The sequence below is a fragment of the Lycium barbarum genome, chromosome 9 (genome assembly GCF_019175385.1).
Source record: "Lycium barbarum isolate Lr01 chromosome 9, ASM1917538v2, whole genome shotgun sequence".
In the NCBI taxonomy this organism is placed as follows: domain Eukaryota; kingdom Viridiplantae; phylum Streptophyta; class Magnoliopsida; order Solanales; family Solanaceae; genus Lycium; species Lycium barbarum.
This window is the reverse complement of record NC_083345.1, coordinates 91,297,384-91,312,524: the sequence shown is the minus strand read 5'-3', so window position 1 is coordinate 91,312,524 and position 15,141 is coordinate 91,297,384. Positions and strand designations below refer to the sequence as shown.

General features: G+C 36.1%; 1 protein-coding gene across 1 annotated transcript; it reads left to right on the top strand.

Annotated features, from left to right (window-relative positions):
* The first annotated feature begins 1,378 nt into the window (after positions 1-1,378).
* On the top strand, positions 1,379-1,798 carry LOC132612034 (uncharacterized mitochondrial protein AtMg01250-like). The gene is made up of 2 exons (XM_060326381.1): positions 1,379-1,434; positions 1,486-1,798. Exons 1-2 carry the CDS (start codon positions 1,379-1,381, stop codon positions 1,796-1,798), a joined length of 369 nt encoding a protein of 122 aa, XP_060182364.1.
* The last annotated feature ends 13,343 nt before the right edge of the window (positions 1,799-15,141 follow it).

The following is a 15,141-nucleotide window of genomic DNA, read 5'->3' as shown; positions in this document are numbered from 1 at the left end:
ACTTAAACGTCTTATCAGAAATATTCAGAAGGACGTTCAAAATAACTTAAGTACTTAACATGTGATTTGTAGGTTGTCTTCTAGCTTCCTGATGTACCCATTGAATATGTTTCATTTGTTTCTTATATGAGTTTCACTATTTGCATATACTATCATGTCAACCTTACAGACGACTAAATTTCTTTCGATACTTACTTTCCTTTTGTCGGGGGTTCTATGTTCATATTGCAGGTTCAGATACACAGGTTGGAAAAATTCCTTGCTAGGTATTTGTGGGTATTCAACTAATGTGTGGTAAGTTGCATTTTTACCTAGAGTCGAGTCAAATCTAGTTTTCCTATTAATGTATAGAGATTATTAGTGTATCGGTGCCCTGTCCCAGCAGGTTGATAGTTGTACAACTTTATTCATTGTAGAGGCTTCATAGACATGCATTATTAGTCATTTGTAGATACTTGTATATTAGTCATATATTAAGGCTTGATGCCCATTTAAAAGTATAGACGTTTCAGTGGCATCATCCATTTGTTTATTCAGAATTTATATCATTTCATTCAGGGTCATAAGTATTTGCATAAGTTCTCATACATATGGTTCGCTCGATCATATTAAGGTACCGAGTGTCGGTCTGCCTCACCAAGGTTTTGGGGCGTGACAAACGTAGTATAAGAGAAGTTATGTTTCCAAAAGATTCTATGAATCTGTGTCTAGTAGATTCCTACTTATGGGTGTGTTGTTCACCACACTTATAATTAGGAGGATCTAGGGCATTTAGGAAGTGTTAAACTTCTTTCATACTCTAGATCGTGCAATAGAGTTGTGCCTTACGGAATCGTTCGACTTCAAGCAAATGCGACTAGAGCGATAGGTAAACACGAAGTTCCTATCAGATCGGGTACACAAATGTGCAAGTAATGTATTAGAGACCTGAGTCACGACCAACATTTGAGAAAGAATATTCTTAAGAGGGGGGGATAATGTAAGACCCTATAAGTTTAAGTCCATGAAACCGATATATATATAGTTTTTGATACAATATGTATTTTTATTAAGTTAGATTTTTATAAGAATCGGATAAATATACTTTTAGGTAGTTATTATTATTACTACTACTACTACTACATTATACCTTGTGAAAGTATTTTTTTTTAAGGGTTGCTTAATTCCAACCTGTAAGGGTGATGCCAAAAAGTGGAATTGTTAAATCTATTTATAAATGCTAATGAAGACTCTATTTGGAATATTAGATTAGTGAGAACTCAGGAAATTATGACTGACATTAGATTGGGAGGAAAACTTGCAAATGTAGTTTTGAAACTTGATATGACTAAGGCCAGATAGAGTATCATGGCTATTCTTAACTAAGGTATTCAGGAAGATGGGTTTTGCAGAAAGGAGTGTGGACTTAATATGGAGATTATTGGCTACTAATTGGTATTCAATGCTAGTTAATGGTAAACCTCATGGTTTCTTTCACTGAACTAGGGGTGTCAAGCAAGGTGATCCTTTGTCACCTGCTTTGTTCATTTGGTCTGCAGAGGTTCTTACAAGATCTTTGATATCATTGTTTGAAGTTGCTGAGTCCAAAGGTTATGGGATGCCTAAATGGAGTGCCATTCTTAATCACTCGGAATATGCAGATGATACCATAATCTTTGCTTCTGCAGACAATAATTCTCTACATATGATCATGAAGGTGCTACAGGTTTATGAGAAAGTATCTGGTCAGTTGATAAACAGAAGGAAAAGCTCCCTTTACATGTTTACTAAAGTTCCACAAAATGTAGTACTCTGGTAGCAGCAGTTACTGGTTTCTCAAGAGGTTATTTCCTTTTGTGTACTTAGGGTGCCCAATTTCTCATGCTATGAAGAGGAAAACAGATTATTCTGATCTAATAAAATAGGTGAAGGATAAACTGCAAGCTTGGAAAGGGAGGTTGTTGTCACCTAGTAGAAAAGCAATGCTGATATCAAGTGTATTTCAATGTGTTCCTATACATTTATTATCTGCAGTGAAACCTCCAAAATATGGTATTAACAAAATACATCATATGTTTACTAAATTTTTCTGGAGCAATAAGGAAGATGTCAAATCTAAACATTGGTCTCCATGGAATAAAATGTTTTTTTTTCTAAGGAGGAGAGTGGATTGGGTTTCAGATCTCTATTTGATATGTCAAAGGCTTTATGTGCTAAACTATGGTGGAGATTTAGAACCTCAAACTCATTATGGACCAATTTCTTATGGAATAAGTACTGCAAGAAGCAATATACTTAGTATGTCCAATGGAAGGGAGGAACACAAGCTTGAAAGATAATTTTAGAAGCAAGACACAACATGGAGCAGGAAATATGGTGGGAAACTAAGAGTGGAACTGCTAATGTCTGGTTTGACAACTGGACAAAACTAGGGGCTTTGTACTATACCTTACCCGATCAATTCATTGATGAAAGTGTGGAAGAAGTCTCTGAACTTCTTGATGGAAATGATTGGAACTTTGATAAGTTGTAACAATTACTAATAGGGGAAATAGTTAATCATATTCAAGAGAAAAAATTGATAAAGGAAAGTTCAACTTTGTAGGACAAAGCATGGTGGATGATGACTAGCTCTGGTAAGTTTATAGTTTCAAGTGCTTGGAGTCTGTTTAGACAAAAAAACCAATCTCTGAAGTGTATAAACAAACATGGATAAAAGGGGTCCCTTTCAAGATATGCTTTTTCTTATGGAGACTATGGAAGTTTAAGCTACTTGTTGATGAAGTACTAGCAAGAACTGGCATAAATGTAGTATCTAGGAGTTGTTGCTGCAGGAATCCACAGTAGGAAATCATTGATCACTTATTCTTGAATGGTGAAGTTGCACAATCTATCTGGAAGGTGTTTAGTATTACTGTTAGCATACAAATTAATTTCTCTTAGGCGAAACATGCAGTGCAGATATGGTGGAATACTGTTTGTCATTACAAGTTGAAACCTATCATTAAAATAGTGCCAGCAATACCCATGTGGAAAATATGGGAATGGAGAAACACAAAGTTACATGGAAGTTCAATGTCTATTCATAGGGTGATTCATGAGATTTCTCAGAATATCTACTTACTATGCAAAGTAAGGTATCCAGCTTGGCAGAACATTCCTCACAAGTGGCCTGATATAATTTTTTATTTTTAGCAGTTTAGGCCAATCCTGAAATGTATAACAGTGACATGGAGAGTGCCTGCAAGGGGTTGGTATAAGTGCAACAGTGATGGTGCTTCAAGAGGGAATCCAGGTCCTAGTTCAGTGGCATTTTGCATTAGGAATTATAATGGGGATCTTGTATATGCAACAACACAAAAGATTGCGGATGAGAACAACTTAGTTGCTGAAGCTATGGCCATCAAACAAGGAATTGAGTATTGTATGGATCATAAATTGTATCCTTTATTGGTGGAAACTGATTCCTTAGCTATGAGGATGTTTATCAGAGGAATATGGGAAGTTCCATGGTGTATTAGTATGATCTTAAATGACATAAATAGATTGAGAAGAGGGCAGTTTGTTTAAGTGGATCACATATACAGGGAAGGAAACAGCCTTGCAGATTTTTTAGCTAACTATGTTTTTGATATTGCAGGAACACGACAATTTAACTCTTTTCAGGAGCTACCTTCTATGGCTGGGAGATTATTGAACATTAATTAGGCTCAAATACCAAATCTGAAAATCAGATATGCATCAGAGGTCACAGAGGCGAGATGTTGAAGAGGTCATTTTACGGTCACTTATACGGACCGTATAAAATTATACGGCCCGTATAATGTGTCGTATAATGAGCAAAGAATCGAGTGGTTAAAGGGGAGATTTCACGGTCACTTATACGGACCGTATAAGTTTATACAGACCGTATAAGTGTCCCTATAATTTTCCCGACAGATCAGATTTCATGCTATTAAAAAGGGACCAAGTCATTATTTCCTTTCATTTTTCATCCAACACTTCAAGAACTCTCTAGAAACCCTCTCCACTCTTCATCTACAAGAACACAAGAGAAATTTAAGATCAACTTCATCAAACTAAAGCAAACCAAGTGTAAGAAACTCATTAAAGATCATCCAAGCCAAGAAATTTCATTGGAGATGAACTAGGGTTTTGGATCGAGTGAAGTATTTCCATCGAAAGCTTATTCCTACAACATCTAAGGTAATATTTATGGTATTTCCATGTTTTTTAAGGTAATTGAAAGTTAAAACACTTGGATTGTGGAAGGAGATAGAAAATGAGTCTTGAATGTGGGAATAGTGTCATTTTTGAGTAATGGCTTGGGTTGAGTAATGATTCTTGATATGTTATGATTATATTAATGTTATAAATGAAATTAATAACATGGGGTATACATTTCATATGTGTGGATATAATAGTGTGCTATGACCATGACTATGGATGAATTGGAAGTGAATTGAGAAGTAAGGATAATATATGTGAATAAAGAGTATCGTTATGGTATTGTGAATGTTGTTATTAATGTTTGGGAGTGGATATACGATATGGAGGAATTCGTATAAATAAAGGAGATGTTGTCAAATTCTCTCTAGCTTTAGTCATGTACGTTAAGTTATCGACTTTCTAATGATAGTATAACTCTAATGAAGGTAGAAACGTGAGCATTGAAGGAGAACGTGCAAGTGATAAAATAGTTGAACGGAAAGGTATGTACGGGTAACCCTTCTTTCATAAGGCATGGTTTTTTTTTGGCCAAATATCTAATCCTCTATAAGACTATGTTGTCCTCCAAATGATTCTATCTTCAAAGGCTACTAAGCTCATAATTCTCGATATGTTACGATTGTACTAGATTCCTCATATGACGAGTAATCCTATAAAGATAGACCTAATGATGGCGACGATAATAGTGATAACGATAATGATGACGATGATAATAGTAATGATGCTAAAGATGCCTATGAGCTTTTACGTATATGTGCCTATGCTTGGCTATTATGAAATTACGAGCTTATATGGCCGGGTAGAATATAAGTATATATGTATATATGATGCGCGCACACCACTGCAGTTGGGTACGTATAACCCTGAAGCCTTGGTAAGGCTAGGTATATGAAACCCTAAGCCTTGGTAGGGCCAGGTATATATATATAATCACCGAGCCTAGCCACGGTCGGGTACGCGAAACACCGAACCTTCGTGGTCGGGTATGCTATGTAAATGTTATGTATATGATATGGATATGTATATGATATAGATATGAGTATAAGTACGAATATGATATGAATATGACTATGGATACGAAATGTAAATGAGCACGGACATGAGTACGGATATGGATATGGATGTATGTACACAATTACGTGTTAGAAATGGAAAGTCCCTATGAGAAGCAAGTAAGTGCTTATGACGATGATACTACTATCTCTCATCCTATGCTATTTCTATGTTGTCTATTATGCTTTCATAATGATATTGATCATGTTTTACATACTCAGTGTTATATCCCGAATTTTTGATACGTCGAACTATTCATAAGCTAATCGACATAAGTTAAGGACGGGATTATTTTGGGATATAAAATAAGTGCCTTTAATTCTCGATTTTAATTAGTGCAAAATTCGTTTATAAATTTTATTTAGTGTAGAAATATTATTGGAGATTAGGGACTAATTAATTATGATTAGAATATTAAGTCGGGATTAGTGATTAATTAAAATTAATTATTTTAATTACGTTTTGTGGGCCCCACCCGTAATTAAAAAAAATATATAATCAAGAAACCAAAATTGATGAGTCATAGGGGGGTAGCACGTGTCCATTGGAGGGACACTAGATAAATAAGTTGGCATGATGAACAATTCATTTCATTTCATAAAATTAAAGTTAGAGAAAGAAAAGAAAGAACATTTCCATGGCTGCCAAGCTCTCGGCCAGCCATGGTTGTTGAGCAAAAATTATTTTGTTGCTTGTTTTGATCAAGTTCCAAGTGATTTGCAAGTTCAAGGAGGTGATAGCAACATTGGATATTGAATTGAGGAAAAAGAAATAGTGAAATTGGAGCAAATAAGTGTAGAAATTCCTCCGAGTAAATTAAGGTAAGATTTTCTAATTTTATGGTATAATTGTATTAATGGTGTTGTAATGGAAGGATTAAAATTGGATTGGATGAAATTGGAAGTAAGAAATTGCTTGAAATCGTTGATATTAGGAGTTGTAGTTGTTATATGGAATTGTTGAGTTGAAAAGATTCAAAGTGTGGTTTATGTTCATACGTCGTTGTTCGTGTTGTTGTCGTGTCGTCATTGAGGTGGCTTCTAAATTCAGAAGGAAGAAATGTATAACGTATCGTATACGAAGCGTATATTGGTCGGTTTTGTGTATAATTTTAAACGTTAATGATTTGGATTGGAAGAGGGTTAAGAAAGGTTATTGAGTTATTTGAGTTGTTTATGGGCTGGATTGTAAGGATTTTATATGCATATTTCTATTACTGTCATTGTTGGTATTGCTGTGATAACAGGAGGTTAATTGGAAATTCTGGTTAGGCGAGTTATATAGGGGAAATGCTGCCCGATTTCCGTTAAGTTCTTAACTAATGAAAATCCTAATCAAGAAAGCATGAATTAAAGAATGATTCCTATAGATTTATAAGCTAGAAAGTATAGTTTACTAAAGATAGCGTTACATTCGTATTAAATAGGCTAAAGGGGCGACAAAGCAAACTAGATTACGATTAACCTGTAACAGGTATTTAAAGCTAACCCTTTCTTCTTTTTGGCATGATCTTTATGAAACAAACATACGACGTGTATATGATTCGAAAGAAGTTCCTATTCTTAGAGCCACTAGGATGGCCAATGTTCTTGATTTCCAGAAGTTATTTAATTATGTCTTGATACGTGTACATGATTCCAAAAATTCTATTTTGATATAATCCATAGTGACATTCGAAAGGTACTTGACGTGATTATTGTCTTGATTTTCAAATGATAGCTCGTTTTGATTATTCTATCGAGTCTCAGATGTGTTTTAACTTGCATATGGTTGCTCACTATTCTGCTCGTGCATGCCTCAATATGTCTTTCACCGAGTCCCGGGCCGAGTATGTTATCGTGCACAGTTTCAGTGCATTGTTCACCGAGTCCCTCACTAGAGGGCCGGGTACGGTATATATATATATATATATATATATATATATATATATATATATATATGATGATATGATAATATGATGATATGTTTATGGCGGCCAGGATGGCATATGATGACTTTATTCACCGAGTCCCATAATGGGCCGGGTATGATATATGATATTCACATGCATGATTTATGTTTCATAAGGCAAGTGTATTGATATTTTAGAAGTCATACTTGTTTCTGGTAATCTGTATTTCAGTTCTGATCCTCTTTATTGTATTTCAGGCTTTATATACTCAGTATATATTCCGTACTGACCCCCTTTCTTCGGGGGGCTGCGTTTCATGCCCGCAGGTACAGACACTCGATTCGGTGATCCCCCAGCCTAGGATTTCCAGTCAGCTGTCTTGGAGAGCTCTGTTGTTCCAGAGCCAAGAATTTTGGTACAGATCTTATGATGTATATGTATATGTTTATCTAGGGGTACGGCTGGGCCCTGTCCCGTCATATTTCGCTATCGATGTTCTTAGAGGTCTGTAGACATATGTGTGGGTTGTGTATAAGTTCTGTTCAACTGTGTCTATACGATGTGCTATGGATATGTTCGTCTGTAGTGGCAGGCTTTTCGGCTTGCATAGGATATGGTGTTCGTGTCGGCTTGCGTATCATTTTATGATTTGACTAGCTGTGACTCCTCAGGAGACAGTTTATCTGGACATATATACATGACGATGTTATGAACCTTGGAGTTCTTTTACAAGTTTCCATATTTTTCTTAGATTCAGTTTCACTATATCCAACAGGTACGTATACGAGTGTGCAGGTCGGGCACTAGTCATGGCCCACGGGGTTGGGTCATGACAAAAGTGGTATCAGAGCAGTTCATCCTCGGAGTGTCTACAGACCGTGTCTAGTAGAGTCTTGTTTATCGGTGTGTTGTGCACCACATCTATAAACAGGAAGCTACAGGACATTTAAGATGTTACCTTTCTTTCATATCTAAGATCGTGCGATAGAGCCCAGCCATAGGAAATGAAATTCCTTATACTAACCCTTGATTTTAGCTGAAGAACGACATCGACAGAAGAAAGTGACTGATAATACTGGAAGTTACCAAGTACACAGGTAAGAAATGGTGCGAAAGATGCATGTCGGATAAGGTAAGAACATTGAAGTATGATTGAAATGTAAAGTTGAAGAATGAAAGGGGAGGTAGATAGGAAGGTATAACAGGACAGATCGTTAAAGGATCAGGTACGTCTTAAGGTGTGATACGTGAGGTAAGTTTCGACATCTTTATACTTTTACTTGAAATTGGGAGCCTTGTGTGGCTATGATATGATATGATATATACCTATATATGTTGGCCCTGTGAGGCATTGTTGGTATTTCCTGCGTGCAGGTTTTGGGATAGTAAGAAATACAGAGGAAACTCTGCAAAACTTTTCCCAGAAATAGAAAAAAGAGAATGAGATATAAGTTCATAATATGTCTTGAAAGTTGATATCGATAGGGTCAATTTATTATGTTGGATTAAAGCTTTAAGAGATACCCTCCATGTCATCCGTAAGAGGCATCATTCTTATTTGGGAAATTTTATTTCGAAGAAGCATATATGAGTAGCAAAGTTTGGAATTCATTTGAACGGACCAGAATACTTTCCAGTCACATTTTTACCTTAGGAGGAGCTCATGTTGAAGAGCAAAAACGTCCAGCAATTAAGTTTCATTTTTATTGAAGAGTACAAAGCATACAACAAGTAGTTTATGAACTAAATAATTTGTTCACGACTCAAGAACAAATCTAGAGGTAAACCATGTAAATCAAGCACTAGAAATCCTGTGGTGCTTGTCGGATTCTAGTTTTTGTTCTGGTGGTGGTTGGAGGATGCTTCATGGTGACATTTTTATTAGTTTTAATCAACTAATTGGAGATGGAATTTGTGGAAAGAAAAACACAAACTTGTGGGCTGTCTAGGATCATGTGTTTCACGTATTGTTGATGAGATGCTAGGAAAATTTGGAAGGGCTAGCGACACTAAGAGATGGTTTAGAAAAGGTGGCAAATCTTAACAGAAGGTTATATTGAGTATCGACTGAACTGATAAGTAGGGATAAATTACGAAGAGTTTGCGGCTAAAAGGAGTAATAGTATGATTGAGATAAAAATACGGAGGAGGAAGAATTATGACAAGTACGAATGTATTGATAAGATAGCTTGTGAGATATTAAGGATAAGATTGACCAAAGGTTAAGTACGCCTACTCCATAGAGTGTAATTAAACCACAGTATGAATCGTGAATAAGGTTAAGAAGTGTTACACTATAGGATTGATTACAAACGGGATATTACGTAAATATAATAAGGATTGTTATAAAAATCAGTAAATCCTAGCGAGGAAGTGACTAAAAGATATGATGTGACCAGTGTGAAACGGAAAAGCAAATATAGAACGAATAAGAAAGACATACAAGGTCCTATAGAGAAAGTTCAGAATAGAGATCAAGTGGTAACGAAAGTGAAAGCGAGCACATTAAGAGAAGGAGTTAAGTGAAAAAAGAAAATAAGAAGAAAACGAGTGGGATTATAGTGTAGCGATGTGTTATGACATGTATAGCTAAGAAAATGGGTAATATAAGCGACAGAATTGTGAAAGACCAAACTAAAGAAAGATGAGCAACGAGACAAAATAAGTGCCAGGAAATGACTGGTATGATAAGAACAAACAGGGATGAACAGAATATGTTTTGAAAATGAGAAAGGGGTTATGTAGAAGTAGTGTTTTCCGAAGGATACAGGAGTAGCATGAGATTCCCCGTGCAGAAAATAAAAGATGGACATAGATTGGAGAAATGAAAGGAATACTAAAGGAAGCACCCAAGACAGACGTAATTAATTGAGTATGAGTATAGGATAAAAGGTAAATATATAGCTACGAACTTAAGGTGTAGTACAACGAGAAGGTGATAAGACAAGACCACTATTAAGACGAATATGATATGATTTTGAGTAAGTTAGGAGTTAGCGTTGGGTATACAACAAGTGTGAAAAAGTATGAGGCATAAAGGAGTACTGCGTGTATGTGACATCGCCTCGGAAATAGTGAAATCCTTAAAGGACAAGGATTGTGGATTTGTGAAACAACTGATGTATTGTGAATTTATTAGAAGAAACAGATGATATCCATTGGGATAAAGATAGTGTTATAAGAAAGCTTGGGACACTTATCATCAGAATATAAGTGCTATCTAATTGAGAATTTGAAAGGACTATAAGCACTAGCTAATTACTGACCGGAATAAATGGAATGTGGCTTTGGATAAATTGCTACAATAGTTACATTACTCGAGTACCAACCATCAGATAAGATTTTGTACTATATATTGAGAGTTCTCATCGCTTTGTGATTTGGTCGAGGTTTCGTACGTGGGGAATCAAAGTTATAAATGATAAAGAAAAGTCATGGATATGGTACAAGTACAACCCCAAAGGGGGGAAGTGGGTGAAAGCAAAGTAAGTACAAATGGAAACAATTGACACTATAATATATCCAATATGGATACTCAAACTTCAAGTGAGATCCCATGCGGAAACAAGTTGGTAAGATCTGAAAGTCAGCGATAAACAAATAGTAGTCAGGATGATATTTGAGACAAGACTGAGGATCATTTGTAAAGATTTTGTATTATATGACATTAGAAAGTGGATGCCTATAAAAAGGAAGAATACGACAAGAAAATGGTAACGAGTAACTTAAGAGATATTATAAAGGATAGAAATGCGATACTGGGTTGGAGGTTGAGACGTTGGCAATGGGCTTGCTTGCTAATGATATTGTGACTTATAAGTAGCAAAGAAGAAGGGATAGGGAACCTCCTATAGTAGAATATGAGAAAATTGAATGGTAAGTAAAGGAAGGGAAAGGAGTACGACAAGATTGACAGCAAGTGAGTTTTAGTATAAATAAGATATGTAAAGCAGAATGAACCAGGAGAAGTAAAGACTATGACTAAGATTGGATGCACTTTGTACAAGTTATACAAGAATAGTTGTGCGATCTACGCATATTTGTATATTAAGAATGAGACCAAGTGAGTACTTGATAAAAAGAGTAAGGATTCAGTAATAACAATGTGGTTACGATATATTGGATAATTAGGGAAAGGTGTAAGATGGTTAAAACCAAAGTACTGAGATGAAATTAGTACTGAGGGTAAAAGCCATAGTTGAGCCTTGATATCAATTGAAAGATATAAGAGGAGAATGTAGGGTCTGCATAAAGACTAGTGAGGCGACGCTAAGGTATTTCTCGGGCTGATTTGAGCACCTACACATACTCTTGTAAAGATTGCAATATGATGCGTGATAGGAGAACTAAGAGAAAATTTAAGTAAAGGGGCAATGGAAGAGTTTGAAGTAAAGATAAAGAAACGACACGACATAATATGCCTAAAATGTTACAAGTTGGATTAAGGGAAGTGGAGAAACGGTTTAACCGAGATGGTCAGAACAAACGGGTTACTGGTTACTGGATGACAGTGAAGTTATAATATGAGGAAACTACAGCGCTACTTGATAGTCAACTCTAAAGATCGAGCTTAAAAGCTAAAAGCAAAGTGACGGTTAAAAACTGTTAAAGGAAAGTCGAAAAATGACACATGATGCTGAAGCTTCCAGAATATGAACTTTACCAGTAGAGCAAAGCAAGGTTATTGGAGTAAAGTAATGTTACACCCTGAGCATTGTCATTTTATTCGTAGAATCTGTGAAGGGTCTACAAGTTACCGGAGGTATAAAATACTCTAAGGATTGTAAAGTCTAATGAATCAATGAGGGATGTCTGCGTGTTACAAGTTCTTATTTAAAGATTAGAAGATAAAGTGAAGTGAACGATACATCATCTTAAAGGGGTAACTATAGAAAAAGAAATAGTCGAGTTAAGACTACATGCACCAGGAGAGAGTAAGATTTCAGCGGAAGAGCTCGCAATACAACTGACAACCGACTGCGAAATAAAGAGGAGAGTAAAGACAATGACGTGGAATTATTACCTCCAGAAGCAACAGAAAGAGGAAATATTACAGGAATAGTTACGTAGAGATCTGAAATGCATTATAGCAGATTGGAGGAAATCGACCAACGAAAGAGGCATGTGAGGAGTATAATTCAATAAGAGAACATTCAAGGAGATATTGGGAGTGCAGGACTAGCTTAACATTCGAGGAAGAATGTTCTAAAGGGGGGAAGGATGTTATATCCCAAATTTTTATACGTCGAACTATTCATAAGCTAATCGACATAAGTTAAGGACTGGATTATTTTGGAATATAAAATAAGTGCCTTTAATTCTCGATTTTAATTAGTGCAAAATTCGTTTATAAATTTTATTTAGTGTAGAAATATTATTGGAGATATGGGACTAATTAATTATGATTAGATAATTAAGTAGGGATTAGTGATTAATTAAAATTAATTAATTTAATTACGTTTTGTGGGCCCCATCCGTAATTAAAAAATATATATAATCAAGAAACCAAAATTGGTGAGTCATAGGGGGGTAGCACGTGTCCATTGGAGGGACACTAGATAAATAAGTTGGCATGATGAACAATTCATTTCATTTCATAAAATTAAAGTTAGAGAAAGAAAAGAAAGAACATTTCCATGGCTGCCAAGCTCTCGGCCAGCCATGGCTGTTGAGCAAAAATTATTTTGCTGCTTGTTTTGATCAAGTTCCAAGTGATTTGCAAGTTCAAGGAGGTGATAGCAACATTGGATATTGAATTGAGGAAAAAGAAATAGTGAAATTGGAGAAAATAAGTGTAGAAATTCCTCCGAGTAATTAAGGTAAGATTTTCTCATTTTATGGTATAATTGTATTAATGGATTTTTAATGGAAGGATTAAAATTGTATTGGATGAAATTGGAAGTAAGAAATTACATGAAATCATTGATATTAGGAGTTGTAGTCGTTATATGGAATTGTTGAGTTGAAAAGATTCAAAGTGTGGTTTATGTTCATACGTCGTTGTTCGTGTTGTTGTCGTGTCGTCATTGAGGTGGCTTCTAAATTCAGAAGGAAGAAGTGTATAACGTATCGTATACGAAGCGTATATTGGTCGGTTTGGTGTATAATCTTAAACGTTAATGATTTGGATTGGAAGAGGGTTAAGAAAGGTTATTGAGTTATTTGAGTTGTTTATGGGCTGGATTGTAAGGATTTTATATGCATATTTCTATTACTGTCATTGTTGGTATTGCTGTGATAACAGGAGGTTAATTGGAAATTCAGGTTAGGCGAGTTATATAGGGGAAATGCTGCCCGATTTCCATTAAGTTCTTAACTAATGAAAATCCTAATCAAGAAAGCATGAATTAAAGAATGATTCCTATAGATTTATAAGCTAGAAAGTATAGTTTACTAACGATAGCGTTACTTTCGTATTAAATAGGCTAAAGGGGGGACAAAGCAAACTAGATTACGATTAACCTGTAACAGGTATTTAAAGCTAACCCTTTCTTCTTTTTGGCATGATCTTTATGAAACAAACATACGACGTGTATATGATTCCAAAGAAGTTCCTATTCTTAGAGCCACTAGGATGGCCAATGTTCTTGATTTCCAGAAGCTATTTAATTATGTCTTGATACGTGTACATGATTCCAAAAATTCTATTTTGATATAATCCATAGTGACATTCGAAAGGTACTTGATGTGATTATTGTCTTGATTTTCAAATGATAGTTCGTTTTGATTATTCTATCGAGTCTCAGATGTGTTTTAACTTGCATACGGTTGCTCACTATTCTGCTCGTGCATGCCTCAATATGTCTTTCACCGAGTCCCGGGCCGAGTATGTTATCGTGCACAGTTTCAGTGCATTGTTCACCGAGTCCCTCACTAGAGGGCCGGGTACGGTATATATATATATATATATATATATATATATATATATATATATGATGATATGTTTATGGCGGCCAGGATGGCATATGATGACTTTATTCACCGAGTCCCATAATGGGCCGGGTATGATATATGATATTCACATGCATGATTTATGTTTCATAAGGCATAGTATTGATATTTTATAAGTCATACTTGTTTCTGGTAATCTGTATTTCAGTTCTGATCCACTTTATTGTATTTCAGGCTTTATATACTCAGTATATATTCCGTACTGACCCCCTTTCTTCGGGGGGCTGCGTTTCATGCCCGCAGGTACAGACACTCGATTCGGTGATCCCCCAGCCTAGGATTTCCAGTCAGCTGTCTTAGAGAGCTCTGTTGTTCCAGAGCCAAGACTTTTGGTACAGATCTTATGATGTATATGTATATGTTTATCTAGGGGTACGGCTGGGCCCTGTCCCGTCATATTTCGCTATCGATGTTCTTAGAGGTCTGTAGACATATGTGTGGGTTGTGTATAAGTTCTGTTCAGCTGTGTCTTTACGATGTGCTATGGATATGTTCGTCTGTAGTGGCAGCCTTGTCGGCATGCATATGATATGGTGTTCGTCTATAGTTGCAGCCTTTTCAGCTGGCGTATCATTTTATGATTTGACTATCTGTGATTCCTCAGGAGACAGTTTATCTGGACATATATACATGACGACGTTATGAACCTTGGAGTTCTTTTACAAGTTTCCATATTGTTCTTAGATTCAGTTTGACTATATCCAACAGGTACGTATATGAGTGTCCATGTCGGGCACTAGTCATGGCCCACGGGGTTGGGTCGTGACACTCAGTACATTCTTCGTACTACGTCCTTTTGTTTGTGGACGCTGCGTCATGCCCGCAGGTGGCCAGGAAGACAGACTTGATCCATAGCCTTATTACTTAGGGACTACATAGCGGAACTCCATTTCCTTCGGAGCTAAAGCTTTTGGTACTTATTCTTTTGTGTATATATTTATGGGCATAGCGGGGTCCTGTCCCGCCTATATGATATGACATACTATCCTTAGAGGCTCGTAGACATGTATATATAGTTAGATGTGTTTGGCCTTGTC